The 25,000-nt window shown below is 37.8% G+C and overlaps 1 protein-coding gene, 1 long non-coding RNA gene and 1 pseudogene across 2 annotated transcripts in view; 1 reads left to right on the forward strand and 2 right to left on the reverse strand.

Moving 5' to 3' along the window:
* Positions 1 to 14,029, forward strand: part of LOC115209882 (stAR-related lipid transfer protein 5-like) — a 226,870-nt gene extending 212,841 nt beyond the window's left edge. The window contains exons 5-7 of the mRNA XM_029778462.2: positions 6,005 to 6,119; positions 10,258 to 10,351; positions 11,736 to 14,029. Of these exons, the coding sequence (XP_029634322.1) occupies positions 6,005 to 6,119; positions 10,258 to 10,351; positions 11,736 to 11,901 (375 nt within the window). The 3' untranslated portion in view covers positions 11,902 to 14,029. The remainder of the gene's footprint in view (positions 1 to 6,004; positions 6,120 to 10,257; positions 10,352 to 11,735) is intronic.
* Positions 14,030 to 20,610: 6,581 nt separating this feature from the next.
* On the reverse strand, positions 20,611 to 20,699 carry LOC115210048 (annotated as a pseudogene).
* A 2,457-nt stretch (positions 20,700 to 23,156) lies between these two features.
* LOC118762722 overlaps positions 23,157 to 25,000 on the reverse strand; it is a 19,788-nt gene continuing 17,944 nt past the window's right edge. Inside the window, exon 3 of the long non-coding RNA XR_004998473.1 lies at positions 23,157 to 23,280. This is a non-coding gene — a long non-coding RNA (uncharacterized LOC118762722). The remainder of the gene's footprint in view (positions 23,281 to 25,000) is intronic.

Raw genomic sequence — 25,000 nt, forward strand, 5'->3', positions numbered from 1 at the left:
AACTGTGGCCATGCTGGGGCACTACCTTGAAGAATTTTTAGTTGAATGAATCGACCCCCAGTACTTCATTTTTTGTTAAGCCTGGTACTTATTCTATGAGTTTCTTTTGCTGAACTACTAAGTTATGGGGGTGTAAACACACCAACACCAGTTGTCATGCGGTGGTGAGGGTCACACACAGATACACATGCATATATATATATTCATACACCCCAACATACACTATGTATGTATATATATATATATATATATATATATATATATATATATATATATCATCGTTTAACCTCAGCTTTCCATGCTAGCATGGGTTGGACGGTTCAACAGGGGTCTGTGAAGCCAGAAGGCTGCACCAGGCCCAGTCTGATCTGGCAGTGTTTCTACAGCCGGATGCCCTTCTTAACGCCAACCACTCCGTGTGTGTAGTGGGTGCCTTTTACGTGCCACCGGCACAGGTGCCAGACAAGGCTGGCAACGGCCACGATCGGATGGTGCTTTTTATGTACCACCGGCACGGAGGCCAGACGATTCTGTTATTTTAATAATCATTAGCACATCCAAGTAAAATGATATCAGGCTTCTTATGAATTATTTTGTGCATCAGTTTCATACACAAATATTCATAATATTTATATTTACGGTTTCTAAGACAGATGGAGGAGGTTCATACGAGTATCACAAAAATATTTTATGTAATGACTTGAAATACAATGACCAAGCATATAAAATGTCTTGTTTTACTGTTATGTGTTGACATTGTATCAATAGTGTATATTGCTTCAAGAAATAGATATTCCTATGAATGTCTCTAGTAGTGATGTCTTGTTTGTATATAGCAATTATTATTGTTGTATTTGTTCAACCAGACACAGTCACATTTTCATTGCCAATCATCTGATGTAATTATTGGTAACACTTTTAAGTTGATTCATTATAGGCCACATATTTGCCAGTTTAATACCTTTCTCTTCTATTGTCTTGGCTTTAAATTCGTGTTGTTTCAAAATTTTTATCTAATTTCTTGGTAGAATATATTTTACTGCAACAAAGATTTACTACTTTTCTTTCCATTAAGAGGTCACATTGTTTGTGATGAGCTTAAAAGTTAGCACCTAAAATGAATAGTTTATTTCTTAAATTGCTCTCTTAACAATCAATATTTCTGATACTACATTATCTTATGAAATACTGCTGTTTAATTTTAGATTTATAATGTTACATTTTTAGCATTGTTGGGAAGAGTCTTGGAGTAGTTTTTAGTGATGTAATGTTTCAATGCAACAAAGCTATAGGCTATGGTTTGAACTGTCTCAGCCTGGTCATCTCCAAAGAATCAAACAAGTAAAAGATAAAAACAATAAACTTGAATAACCAAGAATTACTTCTGTCATTATTTTTTTATTTGTTTCAATTATTTGACTGTGGCCATGCTGGGGCACCACCTTGAATGATTTTTTTTTCTGTCTAATAAATCAACTCCGGGATTTAGTTTTTTGAGCCCAGTACTTATTCTGTTGGTCTCTTGCTGAACTGCTAAGTTATGGGGGTATAAACACACCAACACCATTTGTCAAGCAGTAGTGGGTACAAACACAGACATAAAGACACATACACACACACACATAAACACATACATCCCTCTCTCTTTATATATATATATATATATATATATATATATATATGTATACACACCGTGTATTAGCCGGTGTTTTTCAAATGATGAATAGCTTTGCGTAAACCATTGGTTCGTTTTGTTCTCTTACTTTATTATCATCTTATAATCATCTCATAATAATGACTTTTATGACTCGTATTACTACCTCAGTCAATCTAAATGTATATATTTGTCGTTACCTGTCATAAAAAGCCTTTTTCTATTTGCAATGTGCATTTTCGTTGATTTTTCATATTTTACCCTTACATTTCCACGTGTATTTTATATTTTCTTTTTGTAACATATTTCTACTATATATATATATATGTGTGTGTGTGTGCATGTATGTACATACACAATGGGCTTATTTCAGTTTCCATCTAGCAAATCTACTCACAAGGCTTTGGTCAGCCTGAGGCTATACTAGAAGATATTTGTCCTCACAATGGGACTGAACCCAGGACCATATGGTTGGGAAGCAAGCTTCTTGCCATGCAGCCATGCCTGTGCTTTAATTGTAAACATTTTCCAAAAATTGCCTTCCAAAATCATTCTATTTTCCCCTTCATCTCTATGATGTTACTGCATATTGTTTTGAGGAATTTAAGGTTACATTTACAACAACAGTTTTGAAATAATTGGTTTTTCAGATGCCTATACTCTACACATCTATTATTTAAGTTTGATGATCTCTCTAGGGAGGATCTGCTTTGCTACTTAATTTGTTAGAAATAGCAACCAAATAACCCTAAATTACATCTTAAAAAGTATACATTGTTTTATATAATCTGGAGGGTTGTTAATGCCTGAGAGAGAAAATGGTAGGTCAGCTGTGTTTGAGTTGACCTGGAGTTACACAATAACATTATTTCAGATGGACTTTGTTTAAAGAAATATTTTGGTTGATTTTTAGAATTTTATTCTTATAAACTGCCATTAAAATATAACTGAGAGTGAGATAGGTTGAGTTAAGAGAAGCACTTGCTATGAATATAGCACTAGGGAATTGAAAAACCCAATGACAGGACTCTAACAACAACATCGAAAACAGTACGTATGCAACAAGATGCATACACACATATATATGCACACACATACACACACACACACACAGATGTGATTTATAGACAACACCCAAGATAGATTATTACAATCTGGGATGGTAAAAATAGAGAACCTTAAACAAACACAATAATAATAATAGTAATAATAACAACAACAACGATGATGATGATGATGATGATGATGATGATGATGATAACAATGTTTTAAATTTTGACTCAGGGCCAGCAGTTTTTGAAGGAAGCAGGGATTAGAATGTTTGAGCTCTATCAACTATGATAATAATAATAATGATAATAATAAGTTAAGTTAAGTTAATTTTTTGGCTCAAAAAGCAAAAAGCAAGGCCATGTAGGGGGACATGGAGTTATGTACAGAGAGGATGTTCATGCAAAGAGTTCAGGCCATTTCTGGTCATGAGAGACTTTGAACCAAGCGGTCGTCGGCATCTTCACTATCTCGTCTGGACGGAGAAAGCCCCTCTCCTTCGATTGAGATGAAATCGTCGCAGATAGAGAGAGCTTTTCGGAGTGACCCCACAGCCCACGCTCTGGAGCAGCACTTTCCGCTTATGATGTTGTGAGCAAGAATGAGATCACCACGGCGGCGTCGTTTTTCTAGAGAATAAAGGTCGAGCGTCTTCAGCCTTTCTTCATAATAATAATAATAATAGTTTCAAATTTTGCCACAAAGGCAGCAATTTTGGGGGAAAGGGATGATTCGATCACATCAAACCCAGTGTTCAATTGGTACTTATTTTATTGACCCTGAAAAGACAAAAGGTAAAGTTGACCTTGGCGGAATTTGAACTCAGAGCATAGTGATGAACAAATTACCGTTAAGTGTTTCGTCCAGCATGCTGATGATTCTGCCAGCACACTGCCTTAAGAATAATAATAATAATAATAATAATGATAATAATAATAATAATAATAATAATAATGATAATGATAATAATAATAATGATAACAACAACAACAACAACATCAACTATTGTTTTTAATTTAATAAATATTAATAACCTGGCAGAAATGTTAGTACGCCGGGCAAAATGCTTAGTGGTATTTCATCTGTCTTTACGTTCTGAGTTCAAATTCCGCCGCAGTTGATTTTGCCTTTCAGGGTCAATAAATTAAGTTTTGTACTGAGGTCGATCTAATCGACTGGCAGGGGGCAACAATGTTTTGGGCCTTGTGCCTAGAGTAGAAATGAATAAATATTAATAATGGTCCAGCCCATGCTAGCATGGAAAGCGGACGTTAAATGATGATGAATGGTTTCCTTACTTGTTACAAGAGTCTCAGGAGATATAATGAAGACAAATTGCAAAATTATGAAACTGAGGTGTTGATGGTAGGAGTGATATTACTTTGTCTACAATACAGAATATAATATAATTATAATTATAATATAATAATTCTGTAGAAGATAATGGTAATTCCTCAACTCAGGAATTCAGACAAAATGGTGTATATGTATAGAAATTATAAAATACAGGGTGGTATCAAAAAGTTCCCAGACCAGTTCTGCAGCGCACCAACATATGGTAACATATGGTTGTGTGTGCTGTGAGAGTTAGCAGTGACCTTCATGAGGCAGTGTGCCAAGAGACATTGCTGGGTTTACTTTGCAAGTTGTAAAATTTGAGTTTTTGTGATGATGTGTATGCTGTAGTCTGCAATTTTGTCATGGACAGGAAGTTGGAACAAAGAGCCAATGTGAAAGTTTCGAGTGGCATGAGCACTTCAAAAGTGAAAGAATGTCCCTGGAAGACCTGTCATGTGCATCACCACCGGACATGTGGTATTGTGTATCAGGCGACGAGCTGGCAGAAACGTTAGCACACCTGGTTAAATGCTTTGTGGTATTTCGTCCGCCGCTGCGTTCTGAGTTCAAATTCTGCCAAGGTCGACTTTGCCTTTCATCCTTTCAGGGTCATGTTATCTCCTTTTCCCTTTCTTCTTTTGTTCGTCTTCTTTGCCTGGTTCTTTTTGTTGCCCTTTACCCAACCTTTCCAAAATCCCCCAAATTTTTATACCCACAATTAAAGATAACCGCCTTTAGCCCCTGCAGCAACACGCAAAGCTACCATTATTCAAACAACGCAACCTGTCTATCCTATACAACTCAATTTTTCCCATATTCCTCACCATGGCAACCAAAGCAGTAGCCCCGAGCAACTTTCAACCCTTCTCAGACAATTGCCCACACCATTTTACTCCTCAGTGTAAGTTTTGATGCCCATCCGACCCCATCAACAAGTGAGACAAATAACCAAGAAGTCAAACAACTTTTTCACATTTCAGCTTTATAGATATTGATATTTCTCCTAAAAGGAACAACCACCTTTCGAATAATTAAGGAACTCAACTGCTCTGCCTAATGACATTTACGCTCTCCGAAATTCTTCATGTGTCTTACAGCATTTTTTCTGAGCAGGTCCATTTACTCAGGCAATGTTAAACACTTTCATGCATTTTGCAGCAAATTTACTGGGGAAGGGAGAACTTTGTAACAAAAATAATGGTTTCTAACTGAGGCATAAAATCAGCAGTTCTAAGGGGAGTGGAGGAGTCAGTAACACTAATCCTAGTATTAGACTGGTATTGTATTTTATCAATCCATGTAGGATGAAAGGTGAAGTTGACAACAGCAGAATTTGAAGAGAGCAGGAACAAAAACTACAAAGCATTATGTTTGATAACAACTGTTGCTGCTGCTGCTGTTGTAGTTGTTGTTGTTGTTAAACAACAAGACGGGTAAGGGTGATTGGGTGATGGTCTAGGGCGGTGAGCTGGCAGAATCGTTAGCATGCCGGGTGAAATGCGTAGCCATATTTCGTCTGCCGTTACGTTCTGAGTTCAAATTCCGCCGAGGTCGACTTTGCCTTTCATCCTTTCGTGGGTCGATAAATTAAGTACCAGTTACGCACTGGGGTCGATGTAATCGACTTAATCCGTTTGTCTGTCCTTGTTTGTCTCCTCTGTGTTTAGCCCCTTGTGGGTAGTAAAGAAATAGATGGTCTAGGGCTTAGGGGCGGGAGACCCCAGACCTTGGAATAAAAAACAACTTTGGTCGTCTTGTTGTAGTCGAGGGTTCTTCGTTGACGCCCGACACCACTGGGAGGTGGCCCTCGAAGTCACTGGAAATGGAGATCTTCAGGTTCAAATTCTTGCACAGCTGCTGTTGCTGCTGCTGCTGCAGCATCAACAACAACAACAACAACAACAACAACAATGATGATAATAACATTAATAATTGGATGTCTTTACCGTCGGTGTTTTTCAGGATCTAAGGGTGATGAGGACATACACGAGCAGTGCCTGTATTGGACTAATCTCTCCAAGGGATTTTGTTGATGTCATCTATGCTGTCAATACTGATAAATATATAGCAACTTGTGGTGAGTTTCGAATTTTAATACATATATATATATACATGTACACACACATACTAACATACATATGCACACACATATATACATGTAATATTTAACAAGTTGATTAAGCTCCACATTTCTCAGGGACTCATAAAGCGCAGATGCCTATCTACATCTTTAGACATACTGAGTTAGACTAAGGAGAATCTAAAGATGGCTTCAGGGTGAGAATATTTGATTAGTTCAAGAGTGAACAGTTTGATAAAACAGAGACACCTGTTAATTTTATACATGCTACCACACAGCTGAGGGGACAGTCAGGTCATCTTGTATTTAGTAATCTGTTACTTGTCAAATGAACCAACTTGCCATGTGACCCCTATATTGCTCCTAAGACTCAAAAATCCAATGTTCTTTCTAATTCTAAATGCAGGTTAATCAACTTGTCCCAGAGCAAAATTGACATTGTCAGAAAATTCCTGATGCTTTCAACTCTGATATCAGAAGGGCCATAGCATTTAAAGATTTTGACTTGTCATCGACTGATTCCATGACATCAAGACTAAAGCAGCCTGCAGATTTATTTAGCTTGATGTCAAGGATATTTGTTCTTTCATATAGAAATCCTCTGAAAGCCCTACACTTTTGGGAAACAATTATCTAGACCACAGTATAAGAATGTAGGAAGTCTCTCCTATTCAATGAATGTTTCTTACTGAGTGGAAATGAAAAGTGATCCATCGTTTGGCTTATTCATTGAGAATAATGTGACAAATACAAGATCACTGACTTTGTCAGGTTTTTAACCTGGATGTCCTATAAGAACATATAAACTCCTACAGTTCACCAATCTGAAGTCTTAAAAATAGCTTTGACAGTAAAACTGCTTTATACTAATCACTCGTATGGTATTCTTAGCACTCCACTAGCAACGGATGCCGGTCACCGAATTTTTTAATCGAAGTCGAAATCAAACTCGGTGACCGGCATCCGTTGCTAGTGGATCGCTAAGAGTACCATACGAGTGAGATCGTTTCCTGAGCAACAAACTGGCCTTTGTGCAAGTGGCACATTAAGCACACCATTCGAGCATGATCGTTACCGCATCGCCTTACTAGCACTTGTGCTGGTGGCACATGAAACATTCGAGCGAGGGCGTTGCCAGTGCCGCTGGACTGGCTCCTGTGCAGGTGGCACATAAAAAGCACCATTTGGACGTGGCCGTTGTCAGTACCACCAAACTGGACCTCGTGCCGGTAGCACGTAAAAGCACCCACTACACTCTCGGAGTGGTTGGCGTTAGGAAGGGCATCCAGCTGTAGAAACTCTGCCAGATCAGATTGGAGTCTGGTTCGCCAGACCTCAGTCAAATCGTCCAACCCATGCTAGCATGGAAAGTGGACGTTAAATGATGATGATGATGATGATGATGATGATGATGATGATGATGATGTTGTCATCAAAGATATGCCTTGTTAATGAACTTCAAAGTATTAGCCACTGATACCTTAGAGAGACCTCACTACCCCTAGCTGGCCCATGTTTATTTATAGAGTAAACAATCCTCATTATCACATAGTGAATTTATTCCTTTCTGCCTACCAGCATCATGGCCTAACAGCATTCAAATAAAGTCTAACAACATTCAAATAAAATTACATAACATCCAAACTGAATTTTAACCTAAGACCTCACTAAATTGGTTACCTCACCACATGAAACAATTTACTCTTATCAACATCAGTGTCTGGATTTTTTGCTAAGACTTGAGATGAACATTCTCACCAACATAGTGAGTAGTCAGATCACAGCAAACTAAAGCTACAGCAATAATTTCCTGAGAATATGAACTTACCATTCCATCACACTTGCTGAAAAAAAGAACATTGTGTCATTGTGTTGCTATTTAGAAACAATTTCATGTATAAAAGCAACTGCCGGCAGAAATTTTCAAACATGTTGTGCTGTGGCTTAAATGATTCAGCCTAAGTTTGACTAAATTGCAAGCAGAAAGTAAACTGGGATTGTAAGACTTGGTTGGCAACCAGCCTAAGAAAAGAACAATTCTGACTTGAAACCCATGAAGATAAGACTCATTAATCTAGTCAAGTCCTTTTCCTAAGGGAGAGAAATTTTGATATACTATCTATGACCAGAGAAATTCACTGTTCCCACCTTAGTTAAGTGGGCCATAGCAGATGAACTTTGGAGGTAAAGACAGGAGTTAGCGCCGCTAACCTTGCATTCCAACTAAAATGTCCAAGGATACATTCATCTGTACAACTCACTCTCCTCTAACCATTCATGAGATGGGAAGGGGTGAAAACTGCAATGAATAAAACTGGTGGAAGACAACACAGTTCCATACCAAGATACTAGAACAGCCCATCTGGTAGTTACTTTTTGTTGATAATGCTGATATATTATCCATACAGCGTCAGCTCTGCTGCTTATAACATCATCTTCTATAGAGATTGATTGAAAGTCAGCTTGTAGAAGACAGGACAAAATTAACCATCAGCCCACATCTCATAAAGATTACCACCTTGTTTATAACATAATTAGTGAGACAGTGCTGAAGAAGCTTTCCAGTTCAGCTACCTAGAAAGGCATCATCTCATCAGATGTCAAGATCAACAAAGCGTTTGATAGCTAACTGACAAAGCAAACAGCATGTTCAATAGACTGTACAAAGAAAGGGTTCTAGTATAGCCAATATCAGAGTTATATAGTAAGAGAACCATCCGAACGTGGCTGTTGCCAGCGCTGCCCTGACTGGCCTCCGTGCCGATGGCACGTAAAACGCACCATCCAATCGTTGCCGTTTTCAGCCTCATCTGGCACCTGTGCCGGTGGCACGTAAAAAGCACCCACTACACTCACGGAGTTAGGAAGGGCATCCAGCTGTAGAAACACTGCCAGATCTGACTGGGCCCGGTGCAGCCTTCTGACTTCCCAGACCCCAGTTGAACTGTCCAACCCATGCTAGCATGGAGAGCGGATGTTAAATGATGATGATGATGATGATGACGATGATAGTGACTGTTCACCCTCCTCTACCATTCCAAGACATGCATTAAATACCGTTCACTTCTTGAGTTCCTCTTCTATCACTGCTTTCATGGTTATTTCAACGCCTACAGTAATAGCTTTGTTAGTAACACTGCAGTCTTGGAACAGGTGTAAGGTAGCAGTATAGAGGCTATACTGTTAGAGTTACAGTTGCCCTAGGAAGTGAACATTTTCAAGATGGAAAATATATTGTTTGCCCAAGACTGTGCTGAATAACAAACTCACCACTGGCTGCTGTTGCAGAGGGGCACGAAGAAAAAGATACTACTCTCTGAAGAAATCCTTTGATATACCGCTCATTGATCTGTCACCTCCAAGAATGAACGGCAGACTGAACTTATGGTTAAAAGGCAAATAAGTAAGAACCATGACAAAGCAGCATCAAACCCCAAACAGAATTTCCCTCGCAGTCTCTGTAGCCAGGTCAGCCTGTTTCATAATAGCCTGGTCAGCAAGCAGTGTGTTTCAAATTGAAGTGAAATCACTTTGTCACACTTCATTTACAAAGCCAAGCTATGATATAAAACACCAATTCAGAGTCTTGCTGTCTGTTATCTCACCAGTTCTGCAATCTCTAGTTCTTCTCCATCTTCACAACAGGTGTAATCCCAAGTTGTATAAGTTGTATAAGATAGTTTAAGTAAACAAATAGTAAAATAAAGTGAAATCCTGTTGTGTCTGGGGAGAGTCATTCTCTTTTAGTGCTTTATTATTTAACACACTCACCGGTAAAATTTCCACTTATTTCTTATTCTTATTTTCTGACTATTGAAAAGGTTGCAGGATGCAACGAAAAAATTTTAGAAAATAAAAATAAGAAATAAGTGGAAATTTTACCGATGAGTGTGTTAAATAATAAGGCACTAAAAGAGAATAACAACAGAATATGCTTCAACACACGAACTCATATAAAGAATCTTGCAAACCAAATCCCAAAACAAAAAAGTGAAATCCATTATCTTTACCTTTATTATTCTAGGTTTGAGAAATTTTAAGAAAATATCTGTAAAATTGTTTAAGGTTGGCAAATACTGCTTGAGAATATTTTAACAATATTTTACCAATGCGTTTTCATATATTTCTTTTTCAGCTGTCAGCATTGAATCAGAGCAATGTCCTCCGTTGTCTGCTTATGTAAGGGGCTGGAATCATCCTTGTGGATTAATCTGTTGCCGAGTTCCCAAGTAAGACTACTACTACTACTACTACTACTACTACTACTACTACTACTACTACTACTACCACCACTGCTACTACTACCACTACTACTATTACTACCACCACCACCACCACTACTACTACTACTATTAGTCTATATTATCAAAGAGACCAATAGAATAAGTAATAGGCTTAAAAAGAATAAGTCCTGGGGTCGATTTGCTCAACTAAAGGCCACAGTCAAATGACTGAAACAAGTAAAAGAGTAAAAGAGTAAACTAAGTTTCAATGTTAGAAATACATATTTATAACATCATCATCATCATCATCGAAATAAAAAGAAACAGGAAAAAGAGAAATAAGGAAGGAAAAGAAAGAAAAGAAAAAAGGGTGGGGTGGAGTTAAAGTAGCTGAAGACAGACAGGGATGGGTGATGGGTTGCATACCCCAGAACAAATGGTGTGGTCAGCTACCCCATAGTAATGACTATGATGAGTGTTGCTGCAGAGAATGGCCAGTGGGACTTGCTGCAGCAGCCATTCTATCTCTACATCCATTGGGTTGTCCGGAAAGTTTGTGCCAATTTTTAAAGGAAAGAAAAATGTCAATAAATACCTGCAATTAAATTTTTAATCAACCAAATATGAACCATTTTGTTGCACAATGCATCTCCATCTTTCTTTTAAATTGAAAATACCGTCTTCCCAGAATTGAGGTGGTTTCATGGCAAAGAATTCATCAAGGTATCTTTTTACGTCATCCAAGGAATTGAAATTTTTACCATTAAGACTATTCTGCAGAGACCTGAATAAGTGGAAATCCAAAGGAGCAATATCTGGTGAATATGGAGGGTGGGGTAACACATCCCAGCTGAGCTGCAGCAATTTTTGTCTGGTTCCCAAAGCATCAAGTGCCAAAAATGAACTTTCATATCTTTGATTTTAACCCTTTCGTTACCAACCTGGCTGAAACCGGCTCTGGCTTTGAGTACAAATGTCTTGTTTTCATAAGTTTTGAATTAAAATCTTCCACCAAAGCTTAGTTACAATTTATGTTCCTAAAATTAACTGAATGATAACCAAGTTATTTTACTAAATTCTTTATTATATTTAAAGTAATTGAAAGGAACATAGAGTATATCAAAATAAATACAGTAACAAAAGGGTTAAAGGGTTACAGAATTAACACAGGTTATAGGAACATAAATCTTCTTCCACTTAGAAGATAGCGTAAACTGTGCTCTAAATGGAGGTGTAGCCAAATCCTATTTTATGGACTCAACCATGTTCTAAAATAAGTCAAAATGTAAGCTACTATAAATTGGCAAGAACTTTCCGGACAACCCAACATTTCTATGCTAATGCCTTTCATACTTCATTCCTTATATTTTTCTTTTTATTTATTTTCTAGTGAACCAAACAAGACCAAACTGGTGAACCTGATTCAACCAGATCTGGGCGGTATGGTACCACGAGGCTTAGTGGAAGCTGCTATGCCGCCCTCCATTGAAGGCTTTTACATTAATTTGAACGGTGCTCTGAAAGACGATGGCAAACTCATATCATCAGATGAATAGAAATAAACCCGGTGACCAACTTTGCTGATAATATATCTAACCATACATTCATCCAATCAATATTAGATATGAAAGAACCATTACTATATGTACCCTTAACAAACATCACAATAGACATTTCTATATGTACCCAATAATTATATTTCTAAACATACCATTAATGCAATAACAAACATTTAAAAAATGCACCCTTAACAAACATATATATATATATACACACATACACACACGTATACCTTTAGCTATACTGTAACATACATTACTGTCCCCTAAACAATATAACAACATACATTTATAAATGTATTCTTAAAAATACATTTATAAATGTCCCATTAACAACACTTTCAAAAACACAATGCCCTCTCCACCCCTCAATCCCACCCAGCCACCTGCTACAAACACCTACCTAAAAGGTATTAGTATTCCCTTACCAAAACAATAACATACTTAATTGTTTTCTTACTAACAACTTCAGAAATGTTTTAAGCAATTATTGTTATTGATATTATTATTATTATTATTATTATTATTATTATATTATTATTATTATTATTATTATTATTAGTATTACTACTACTACTACTTTAATTATAATCTGGGATCAAAATTTTAATTCTAGAATTATTCTAGAATATTGTATAACATTATTATCAGTAATATTGTGTATGTGTATGTACTTACACACACATAAGTGCTCATGCACACACACACACACACACACACACACACACACACATATTTTAACATACATAGATATACGTATGTACACATACATATACATATAGACAGTAGAAAACTTCCTCCCTCCCAACCTACTTACCTACCTACCCATATACATATATACACATATACACATATGCAGATATACACGAATAAACCTACACACAATGATATATATATACACACATGCATACATAGACACAAATACATATATACCTATTTTAGACACAGACAGGCACATGATAAATGCTATTTAACATTTTATATTTTATTTTATTCAACAAACACTTTAATCTTATTCCTCAGACTTTCTCAATTTTGTCTTGAAATGTTTTAGAGTATAAACTATATTGTTGTTGTATGTGCTATCTCTCTGTTTTGCTGTATCTATGTTTTAGTGCAAAGCGATGGCAGTAGATGGTAGAGGTGGTAGAATGGCAGATAAAATTGCTTGTTTTTTGCTATTTAGTTTTGTCATCTTTTTATGTTCTGAGTTCACTTTTCGGTATTGGCAACTCTGTTTCTCATCCTTCTGGTGTAGATATAATCACAACCAGATTGATTGTAGTCAGTATAATAAACTGCTATGCACTATCCTCGAAATTTGGGGTCATCTGTTTATATTAGTCATGAACATTTGACAAGAAAGTATTGTGGATGATAGAATTGTTTGGGAATGGGACTCCATATGGTTTCCACTATTTGTTAAAGCCTATTTAAGTTTTAAAAGTCTTGTACTTAACTTAGAAATGGTGCACTGAGGACTGTGAATTAGAATTGGTGGAACCATAGGCAAACTAGTTGCTCATCTTCACTTTCCCTCCATCAGTCTGAGAATCCCTGCTGAAGTACACAAGTATTGCCCCTTCCCCATCCAACTAAGACAATATATACACACATATATATATTAGACAAGGTGGAAATAAATGATCATTACATATTCCTTGTCTTGTATATCTCTTTGTGTAAAAGACCAGTCTAAATGGGAATATAGCCACGTATTTATGATATAAAATGGTGGTGAACTATAACCTTAGAGTCTGTCACAAATATACATGGATTTTTAACTAATCTAAAAAATTTTGTTGGCCTGGTAGATTTGTATTAACAGGGAGCTTAGTTGCATTAAGGCAGTGAGTTGGCATAATAGTCAGCACACCAGACAAAAAGGTTAGCAAGCATTTCAACTGTCTTTACATTCTGATATCAAATTCATTGAGGCCGACTTTGTGTTCCATCGTCTCAGGGTCAATAACATTAGTACTGGGGCCTATGTAATCAAGCTCCCCATCCCCTCAAAAACCACTGGCCCTGTGCTAAAATTTGAAACTATTATTTAGTTACCTTCGTCTACATTTTGAGTTCAGATTCCACCAAAGTTGATTGTGCCTGTTATCCTTCTTGGATTCATCATCATCATCATCGTTTAACGTCCGTTCTCCATGCTAGCTATGGGTTGGACGGTTCGACCAGGGATCTGGGAAGTCAGAAAGCTGCACCAGGCTCCAGTCTGATCTGGCAGTGTTTCTACAGCTGGATGCCCTTCCTGACACCAACCACTCCGTGAGTGTAGTGGGTGCTTTTTATGTGCCACCTGCGCAGGGGCCAGGCGAGGCTGGCAACGGCCACGATCAGATTGGTGCATTTCATGTGCCACCAGCACGGAAGCCAGTCGAGGTGGCACTGGCATTGGCCACGATTCGGATGGTGCTTTATACGTGCCACCGGCAAAACATAAAATGCTACTGAAGGTGTGTTGTCAAATCAATTGGTTATGGCCCTTATGAAAAACTGTGGGGTTTCTGTCTGTGTTGTGTAACAATATTTCATTATACAGAAGTTGATTTACTGCTGCAAAATCATAAGAACATCCTTATTTAGTTATTGTTCCTAGTGTTCTGATTTCAAATCCCATCGAAGTTAACTTTGCCCTTTACTTTACCTTTTACTAACCCTAACCCTAACTAATCCATCCACCCCAAATATGTAGCCTTGTCTCTATGCTGGCCATCAATACTTCATAGCAAAATATTTTCCGTTGAGCATTACTAAACAAGAGGTAACTTAAATCTGGTTCAGTTCTTGATTATTTCAAGTTCCTTTCATTTATACCCCTACTGTCTCTCTCCCTCCCTCCCTTCAAACTTTGGCACAAGGCTAGCGATTTCTGGGGAGGAGGTAAGTTGATTACATCAATGTCTGTACTCAACAGGCACTTATTGACCCTGAAAGGATGACAGACAAAGTCAACCTTGGTAGAAATTGAACTCAGAACGTGAAGACAGATAGAAACCCATTAAGCATTTTCACCTGGCATGCTAACGATTCTGCTAGCACATTGCCTTTCTCTCCTCTATATTATAGAAAGTACTTCTGAGTTTCATTTACAGAATCTATTATCATTACATTACTAAACAAGAATAGCTGAGAGAGGGCAAGAATATTTATCCCTGTATGGAATGAGTTTAACTATTCAAATCTATGATTCTGTTTTCTGTTCCTCTGGGATTAACGAAGTAGGTACTAGTTATATGCTGATAAACAGTCAGTAGATTACATGTAGTTTCCTGTGAAATCATGGCTTTCTAACCACCATTTGAAATAGACTAATACTGTAAGATGAACCAAAACGTAAATATTTATTGTCACATGTTTGTAATGGTAATGGTGATGTTTGATTGGCTGTTTTTGTTCATCATGTGGTTTGTTGTACAGTTTAATTATACATTTGTTGTTTATGTTGATTATGTATTCTTAGCAAATAAAGATATAATAAAAATAATTAGGAAAAATCTAATAATATTGTTGGTATTATTGATGATGATGATAGTGACTGTGGTGATGATGATTTCTTCTACAGGTATATATATTTAACACACGCACACATATGCATACACTTACATATATACGCACATACACACAGACACCATCAATTTTTTCATAGAAAGAATAATGGGTTTAAGAATAAGATTTAACCCTTTCGTTACCAACCCAGCTGAAACCGGCTCTGGTTCTTTAGTATGAATGTCTTGTTTTCATAAGTTTTGAATTCAAATCTTCTACCAAATCTTAGTCACAATTTATGTTCCTAACACTAGCTGAATGATAACAATGTTATTTTACTAAATTCTTTGTTATATTTAAAATTATTGGAAGAAACACAGAGCATCTCAAAATAAATACAGTAATGAAAGGGTTAAGTGAGACTGCTTTAGATAGAATTCAAAAGCATGCTGTGATTTCACTCCCCACCCTTACCATATCCCACAACAGCAAAGAATTCTTATATTGAAATTTTGTTTCAACATTACATTTAAAGAGATATTGAAATTGTATGACATTGATGCATTTATCAGTTATTTTAATGATGAAAGCAAGTGAAAGATATTTCATTTGGAAGGAAAATCATGTGATAGAATCAACTTTAGATTACATGGTATTGAGGGTCATAAAGCAATAGGTTTCTTTCAGTTTCTGTCTATCAAATTCACTCACAAGGCTTTGATTGGCCCAAGGCTATAGTAGAAGACACATGCCCAAGGTGCAACGTAGTGGGGCTGAACCTGGAACCATGTGGTTGGGGAGCAAGTTTCTTACCACGCAGCCACTCCTGCACCTCTATGTATATATATATATATATATATATATATACACACGCACACATATATACATACATACATACATACATACATATATACATACAGGGTACGACAGGTAAATTGTTCCTATTTTATATCTCTAATTTTGCGCATGCCCATTTTTTGTTTTTGCCATGCAGTGGGACTGAACCTGCACCCATGTGGTTGGGAAGCAAGCTTCATATCACACAGCTATGCCTACATTTATTTACTTATCTATCTAATTTTGAAAGAATGAAAGAATATATGATATTACATATCTGTCAAATACTTCCATGCAATCCAAGAAACTTGACATCCCTGTTGCTGTTTCATAACATCAGCTCCATGTTGCACACATTCACCATATTTCTTGTTTATCTCTAGTTTCAGATTTGATATCAGAATTTATTTGTAGGCACAGGTGTGGCTGTGTGGTAAGATGCATGCTTCCCAACTGTATGGCTATAGCAGAAGACACTTGCCCAAGGTGCCATGCAGTGAAAGTAAACCTGGACCTCATGACAGGAGGAGATCTAGTTTTGTTTTGAAGGCACCTACATTCATCCATGTAGGTCTCTCAAAGATTTTTGGCAAGATATCAAAAAATCTGTGGGCTCTTGAAACCCAAGATAAACCATCTGTATCTTGATGGTGGCTGTGTAACTCTCAGTACCAAAGTTTGGTTCAAGTTCTTGCAGGATTTTCCAAACGTATATCACTGCGCTTCTTCCTCCAATCCTCACTCCAATGCTGCTACAGATTGGCATATTTCGGTCATATTATGTGGAGAAAATCCCTGGAGAAGGACATCATGCTTGGAATGGTTAGTGGCAAGAGAGGAAGAGGCCGACCAAGAACCCGCTGGCTTGATACCATCAAGAGTGATACCGAAATGGACATAGCCAATCTGAAAGAGGCGGCCCAGGATAGAACTGACTGGAGGACACTGATCCAATGAGTGACTGAGAGTCGACTTCGACTGAGCGGTTAGAGAAAGAGATGACTGCACATCTTACCTTTCTGTGTTCTAGGGAGTACTCTCTCTCTCTCTCTTCCCCCTCTCTCTCACACACACACACACACACACATACACAAGGAACACACACTAGATTAACTCATTATCAAAAAGCTTGTTGAAACAGAACAGAGCTATATACATAATACCAAATAACAGTGTTAAACACTTTCGGTATGCAAATTAAGAACTCCTTCATAGAGTAACTGCTGCATTTGTTGAGTATATAAAAATGTTTGGCTGCTTGTTTCTCTGGAGACTGTCAGAATGATGTAGATGCTGCTGATGAGAACCCAATAAGGTTTGAAAATTGATTAAGGTTGTTCATAATTTTTTTTTCAATCTGCAGAGAAATGGCTAAAATTTGCCCTGTTTATAATCATATCATATCATCATCATCGTTTAACGTCCGTTTTCCATGATAGCATTGGTTGGACAGTTCGACCAGGGTCTGGGAAGCCAGGAGGCTGCACCAGACTCCAGTCTGATCTGGTAGTGTTTCTATAGCTGGATGCTCTTCCTAATGCCAACCACTCCGTGAGTGTAGTGGGTGCTTTTTACGTGCCACCAGCACAGGAGCCAGAGGAGGCTGGTGTTTTTACGTGTCACCGACACGGATGCCAGTCAGGCGGCACTGGCATCTGCCACATTCGGATGGTGCTTTTTATGTGTCACCGGCATGGATATCTTAACTACAATTTCCATTTGATTTTTATTTTGATGATGCCAGCGCTGCCCCGATGCCAGTGCCATCCCGATGCTAGCCCCACCCTGATGCCAGCACCACTTCGATGCCAGTTCCGCCTTGACTGGCTTCTGTGCCAGTGGCACGTAAAAAGCACCAGCCAATCATGGCCGCTGCCAAACTCCCCTGGCACCTGTGCCAGTGGCACATAAAAAGTACCCACTACACTCACGGAGTTGTTGGCGTTAGGAAGGGCGTCCAGCTGTAGAAACACTGCCAGATCAGACTGGAGCCTGGTGCAGCCTTCTGGCTTCCCAGATCCCCAGTCGAACCGTCCAACCCGTGCTAGCATTGAAAACGGACGTTAAACGATGATGATGATGATGATGATGTTGGTGTTGACGTACATCATATGTTAAATAACAATATGTTACAAATGCATTAAAATGGAAAATCTTAATTAACAAACCATACAGGTAAACAGGAGAGAAAAATGATAAGGACCAATGTGATTTATAAATTCAGTTGCAAACGTGAAATTTGTATACTTTTAATTCTAACTGTGATGTTAGCCATATGAGTGCAACACACTCCGGCTGGCTCATCATGTACCTATAAGCAGGTGCAATTTCAGTGTACTGCACTGCACAAAGAACCAGTCTAGACTCATGACATTAATGATAACATATTGATACTCGGCAAAATTTTACCCAGCCTCCGAAAAAACTACTCACCAGAATACATCACAGTGCTAAAATAAAAAAAATTAAAAAATGGTGGAGTTTTGGTTTAAGCATACCATATAACCCCTCAAAACTTTTTTATTTTCCGGAACTTTCAGATTTTTGCAAGTTTGTGTTCTACCCACAAGAATTCATATGATTATGCAGAAAAAAGAAAAAAAAAAGAAGAAAAGAAAATGTGTGTGATATAAGGGGGATTTGGCTGTTATGTTTATAGCACATCTTATGACCACCTGATACCTCCTTCCATTTCTTTGTCACTTTGATATGTATCAATGCTTTTCCATATTTTTCTTCCTATAAGCACATTTATTGGAATGATGGTGCACTGAAGGGTGGTCCATTGCTGGGATTTAAGCAAAATATTCGGACTGTCCGTGTTTTAAATTCTGATTCAGGTAATAATAAAAAAAAAAAAAATAAAAAAATAGAAATTTTAGGACTTCTGAAGAATGAAGTGGATTTGAAATATTAAAAAAAACAATTCCTTTTTCATAGCTGTATGAATTCCTGTGCCACACAGCCTGGACTACACAGCCACAGCTGGAGATGTAATAGGACATGAAATGTAAAAGCCAGACTAGATTATTTTATGCACAACTCCATTGTCTCTCGAGATAAAAAGGATGCAAACAATGAATTCCTGTGAATAGAAAAGAAATATGTGAAAATTTTCTGAAAATTCCAAAAAATGAAAAAGAGTTAGGGGTTATAAGATGTGCTTAAACCAGAATTCTACCTAAATAATATTATAAAAGTCATATACAAGTCACAAACAAAAATATTGTTGATGTATATATCTAGTAGTCAAAATTCAAATTTGCGAAGTAATGTCAACAGTGATCAAATTGTCCATGTCTGCTGCAGAAAGGCAGTAATTCACACTGACATCACTTCAACATGAAGAGGAAGCTATGAAGGTTTGAAAACTTCTGTGATTTAATTACTTTATCCATCCAAACAAACTTCAACAAACTTCTGCAGAAGTATGGAAAAACAGTGCCTGAGAAAGAAACATAACCAAATTGACAAAAAAACATAACAAAAGCTTCTTTCTTCTTTATCGGCTCAGTCGAAGTCAACTCTTGGTTACTCGATGGATCAGTGTCTTCCAGTCAGTTCTATCCTGGGCTGCTTCTTTCAGACTGGCTATGTCCATTCCGGTATCACTCTTGATGGTGTCAAGCCAGTGGGTTCTTGGTCGGCCTCTTCCTCTCTTAAAGCAATGTTCCACATATATACATGTATGGCCATCTTTTGGGTTCAAGAAAGAAGGTATGTAATTTCTTACCGGACACCCTACATAGATGAGTCGTTTATAGTGATCAAATGCCCGTGCTGAACAATAGCTCACTCTCTCCATTAAATTGGCATTACCTGTACAGGTGCACAGTGTGTTATACATCTGATGTTAAATTAATTGCAGAGCAATGTGAGGTGAGGATTTTGCTCTAGAAGACAATGCAAAGTTCGGTTTGGAAATTGAACCCACAATTTCGTGATCTTGAATGCAACTCCAAACCACTAGGCCATATACACTCATTCATATGTACATACATACATACATACATACAAATATATATGCATTTATGATGGCTGTCTACTCGTTAAACAAGCATGACCATTACTGACAGGTGTCATCAATGCCTGTGCAAGGGTTTTAAGTATGGTTTGCACACCATCACAAAAACTCTCACTAGCAATACCTATTTCTTTACTACCCACAAGGGGACAAACACGGACAGACAAACGGATTGAGTCAATTATATTGACCCCATGCGTAACTAGTACTTATTTAATCGACCCCGAAAGGATGTAAGGCAAAGTCGACATCAGCGGAATTTGAACTCAGAACATAGTGGCAGACGAAATACCGCTAAGCATTTCACCCGGCGCGCTAACGTTCCTACCAGCTCACCGCCATTTGAAAATATGGAACCCTTCACGAATTTGCGTGTCATCCTTGCTCAGGGGCCATGCTAATCTCTGTATAGTATATGTATTGCTGAAGCAATACCGTGAAGCCCAGAGCCAAGCAAATTGCAAGATAGTTGGTTAAGTAGAGCAGTGGGTTTTATATATGAATTGGTCTTTTTCTAGACGGATGCCTTAACAAAGATAAGGGCGTTTTACACACCCAATGGGATTACTGCACCCTTGGACACCAACCTGAGTATTTCTACATCCTGTCGCTCATATGCTAGTTAGCCCATAGCTTGGATCCTGACAGTTGCTACAGCTCTGGGTCAGAGGAATAGTACTACCTGTCAAGTACATATATTGATTATGTGCGGATGATAATGGTTACAACGCTGCTTTTAAATTATTACTGAATTTAATCTTAAGATTATGCATCACTGTGGCATACCAGCAAAGAGTTCTTGCACTGTTAATATATAGTCACAGACTGGCGATTCAATTCCTTTCCAGTTCAATTAAAGTACATGAAGTTGATAAACCACAAAAATAGTGAAATATCCATCATTCCAGAATTCGATCGGAAGCGATTTGTCTCACCTGTTTATGACTTTCAGGTATTTTAGTATCCAGCACTATGAAAGAGTTGTCCTCCAAGTTCTATTCCATAGCAAACCATTGAGCAAACAAAACGCATACATTAAGTCTGTGCAATCAATAACCTATATATACATGTATATGTATACACACACATGCATACATATATGTGTATGTATGTATGAATGTATTTATGTATGTACGTGTGTGCATAAATATATGTGTGTGTGTGTGTGTGTGTGCACGTGCATGTGTGTGTATATATATATATAGTTCATCCAAACAAGAAAACACAAAAAAAAAACACAGCAACGCGAGGACGTGGAACAAATAAAGTATTATTGGACGCTCAGGAAAGAAGGGAAGAAGGAGGGTTTAACGTTTCGAGCGGAGCTCTTCGTCGGAAACATAGGAGAAGGAAAGATCCAGAGAAGGGATGACGGAGGGAAAAAAATCGCTGGCGGTGCTCACGAGGTCACAATATAGGATATAATTATTACTATAGTGTAAAGAATTCAGCCCGACTTTTTACCTCCTTTTGTATATAGTGAAAGAATCTATACACAGTCCAGAACTGCAAAGAATAGTTCCTTAAATCACAAAATGCAGCCTCAGATAAGGAAGGATACATTGGTGCATGGGATCTTTTCGGTTTGAACGGCAGTTTTTTCTAGCGGTGTCATATGAAATTGTCACCCATAATTATGACCCTAGAATCGATCTATTGCATTTCAATCTCTTTTAGGGTTAGGGTTAGGGGTGGGGGAAGGGTATTTTTTTACTTCACAAATGTAAATAAACCCAATCTGTTTCTTAAACGAGGGACATATTCATACGGAACAGAATGTTGTATACCTCAATAGACGTCAGTGATTGGTTGAAATTACAGAAATTGAAGAAAAAAAACCCAACAAATATCTTACAAACTATAGAATTTTCTCAATAAAGCCAAGAGAAAAAGATGTTTTATAAACACATTCTACCAGTATACGAAGTTTAAAAGTGTTTAGTTACCTAGAAATTATGTTAAAAACTGCCGTTCAAACCGAAAAGATCCCTATATTATACAATTGGTTTCTTTTTATACAGTACTGTAGTATGTAGGCCGAAAGAGTTTCGTTAGTATTTCTAGCAGGGTGAGCGATACGTAAACAATGCATAGATAAAATCTAGGGGAGATAAATCTCAGAAATTTACACAGGGGAAACAACTCTTCCAGCCAAATTTAAATATTTATGCTAAAAATATTTTAGTGACAAATGCAATTGACTCGATTGACTGCTATTTCGCTAACACGAATCTCATGGGGCATTCATGGGAAAGCATCCTTTTATTTATTTACTCTTTTTCAGTCATTTAACTGCGGCCATGCTGGAGCACCGACTTTAGTCAAGCAAATCGACCCCGGGACTTATTCTTTGTAAGCCCAGTACTTATTCTATCGGTCTCTTTTGCCGAACCGCTAAGTTACGGGGACGTAAACACACCAGCATCGGTTGTCAAGCAATGCTAGGGAGACAAACACAGACACACAAACACACACACACACACACACACACACACACACACACACACACACACATATATATATATATATATATATATACGACAGGCTTCTTTCAGTTTCCGTCTACCAAATCCACTCACAAGGCATTGGTCGGTCCGGGGCTATAGCAGAAGACACTTGCCCAAGATGCCACGCAGTGGGACTGAACCCGGAACCATGTGGTTGGTTAGCAAGCTACTTACCACACAGCAACTCCTGCGCCTATTTATTTATTTATTTATTTATTTATCTATTCATTCATTCATTCATTTGTTTATATATTTGTATATGGTATTTTCACCGATGAATTGTCATTACTCTATTATTTAAACAAAATAATTTGTCTCCTCGTACCAAGAATATTGGCTGTCAAATAACACTAATACGATCTTTGTTCTTAGATAGTAACTTTTAGTTCCCATTTGTTTACCCCTAGAAAGCATGAAAAATGGCTAATATTTCCTTCAAAATTTGCTTTAGTTGCATTTATTCAAACCCGAAAGACTCCCTTTCAGCACATGGCTATGATGCTCCTCCTGCTTCCCATCAGAGATACACATATTGTAAGCCACTAAGGAACATGCTTGAGTGGTCAAGGTCAAGCAACTGATAAGCAAATCTGTGGTATTGAACAGAATATTTGTTATAATGATATTTCTACTTCAGCAACTCAGCACTGAATGTGTATGAAATGTAATGGAAAATAGATCAGTTTCAAAACATTGATGTTCCAGGTCACAAAAGCAAAGTTTGAAGGGAATTGTAGTATTTTTCCTTTGATTTCTAGACAGACGCAAATAGAAAATGATACTTACTGACCAAAGGTATAAAAAATGCTACATAGTGTAATCCAGTCAATTTTACAGTTATCACCACTGCTACAAGGGAGTGGTGAAAAGTTCCTGGCTTTAAGGGTGACGTGAAAGGCCTGGTCGGAGGACCGACATTCCGAATTCTTTTACAGGGCCTGGAAAAAACCAAAGGACCGCTGCAATAAATGTGTGAATCTGAGAGGGGAATATATTGCATAAAATCATAATTAAATTATGCTCCTGTATTTTCTTTTACCGAAAGCCAGAAACTTTTCAGTACCCCTACGTATATTGTAGTATTTTGCTTTCAGATTAGCCAGTCAATTTAATTTCTGCTATCACTGATTCGGTGTCTGATTATCATTGTACAACACATGCGTTAGTCATCAGCTGCATTCCCTTATGACTCAGGAAATAAGAAAAGACGGATCTTTTCGGTTTGAACGGCAGTTTTTAACATAATTTCTAGGTAACTAAAAAATTTTTAACTTCGTATACTGGTAGAATGTGTTTATAAAACATCTTTTTCTGTTGGCTTTATTGAGAAAATTCTATAGTTTTTAAGATATTTGGTCTTTAATTTTTTTGCATTTCGGCAAGGATCCAGTTAGCTCAAGACATCATCAGGAGGAACCACGTCCGGTTTCGGCCCCTACTCCTCTACCGTTTTGACGTGGCGGGGCTCCCACTTCGGAGGTGTCTTCAGCTCTGGTGTTGGGTTCATGTCTTCTTTCTTCTTCTTTCTTCTGTTCCCTGCCCTCTTCGATGTATCGTCAGCGAGTGTCAGCCTGTGACTGGCTGAATAGTCAAGCTTTTCCCTTTAAATACCTGCCGCTAGGCTCCAGCAGGCAACCCCAACAAGTTGGTTAAACTCCTCTTTACTCCATCTTGGTTAAACTCCTCTTTACTTCAGATTTTCCTCTAGAAGGGGTCTGTCTTCTCATGAAAGATGTTTGCTCATCCTCTCATGTCTCTATATACTGCTGCCTGGTTTCGGTTAAATTTTTTGTTTGTTATTCTTCTTTCGGTTATTCTCTTCTGGTATTAAAGTTTTTCACTCACAGATTTTAGCTCCTAGTTGAGGACAGTCAGTTTTCAAGTGAATGTCTTCTTTTTGCTGTCTCAAACATCATTTCTATCTCCTTTACTTTCTGTTGGTGTGACGTATAGTGACTTGCTTTTTAGCTCGCATTAAGCATCATTAGATCACTGATGGTCTTCCGTAAACCAGTTACCTTTTTCTCTGTCTTCAAAACCCATGAGGGAGTTCTTTCTTTGTTGTTTCGGTTTTGTTTACTTTTTGATTGTCATTCATGTATTGCTTTGCAATCGTAGCCAGAGCATATAGACAGGTGTTAACCTGCCAGAATGTGGGTTCATGTGGCGGTGAGCTGGCAGAAACGTTAGCACGCCGGGCAAAATGCTTAGCGGTATTTCGTCTGCC

The sequence above is a fragment of the Octopus sinensis genome, linkage group LG3, assembly GCF_006345805.1.
Source record: "Octopus sinensis linkage group LG3, ASM634580v1, whole genome shotgun sequence".
In the NCBI taxonomy this organism is placed as follows: Eukaryota; Metazoa; Mollusca; class Cephalopoda; order Octopoda; family Octopodidae; genus Octopus; species Octopus sinensis.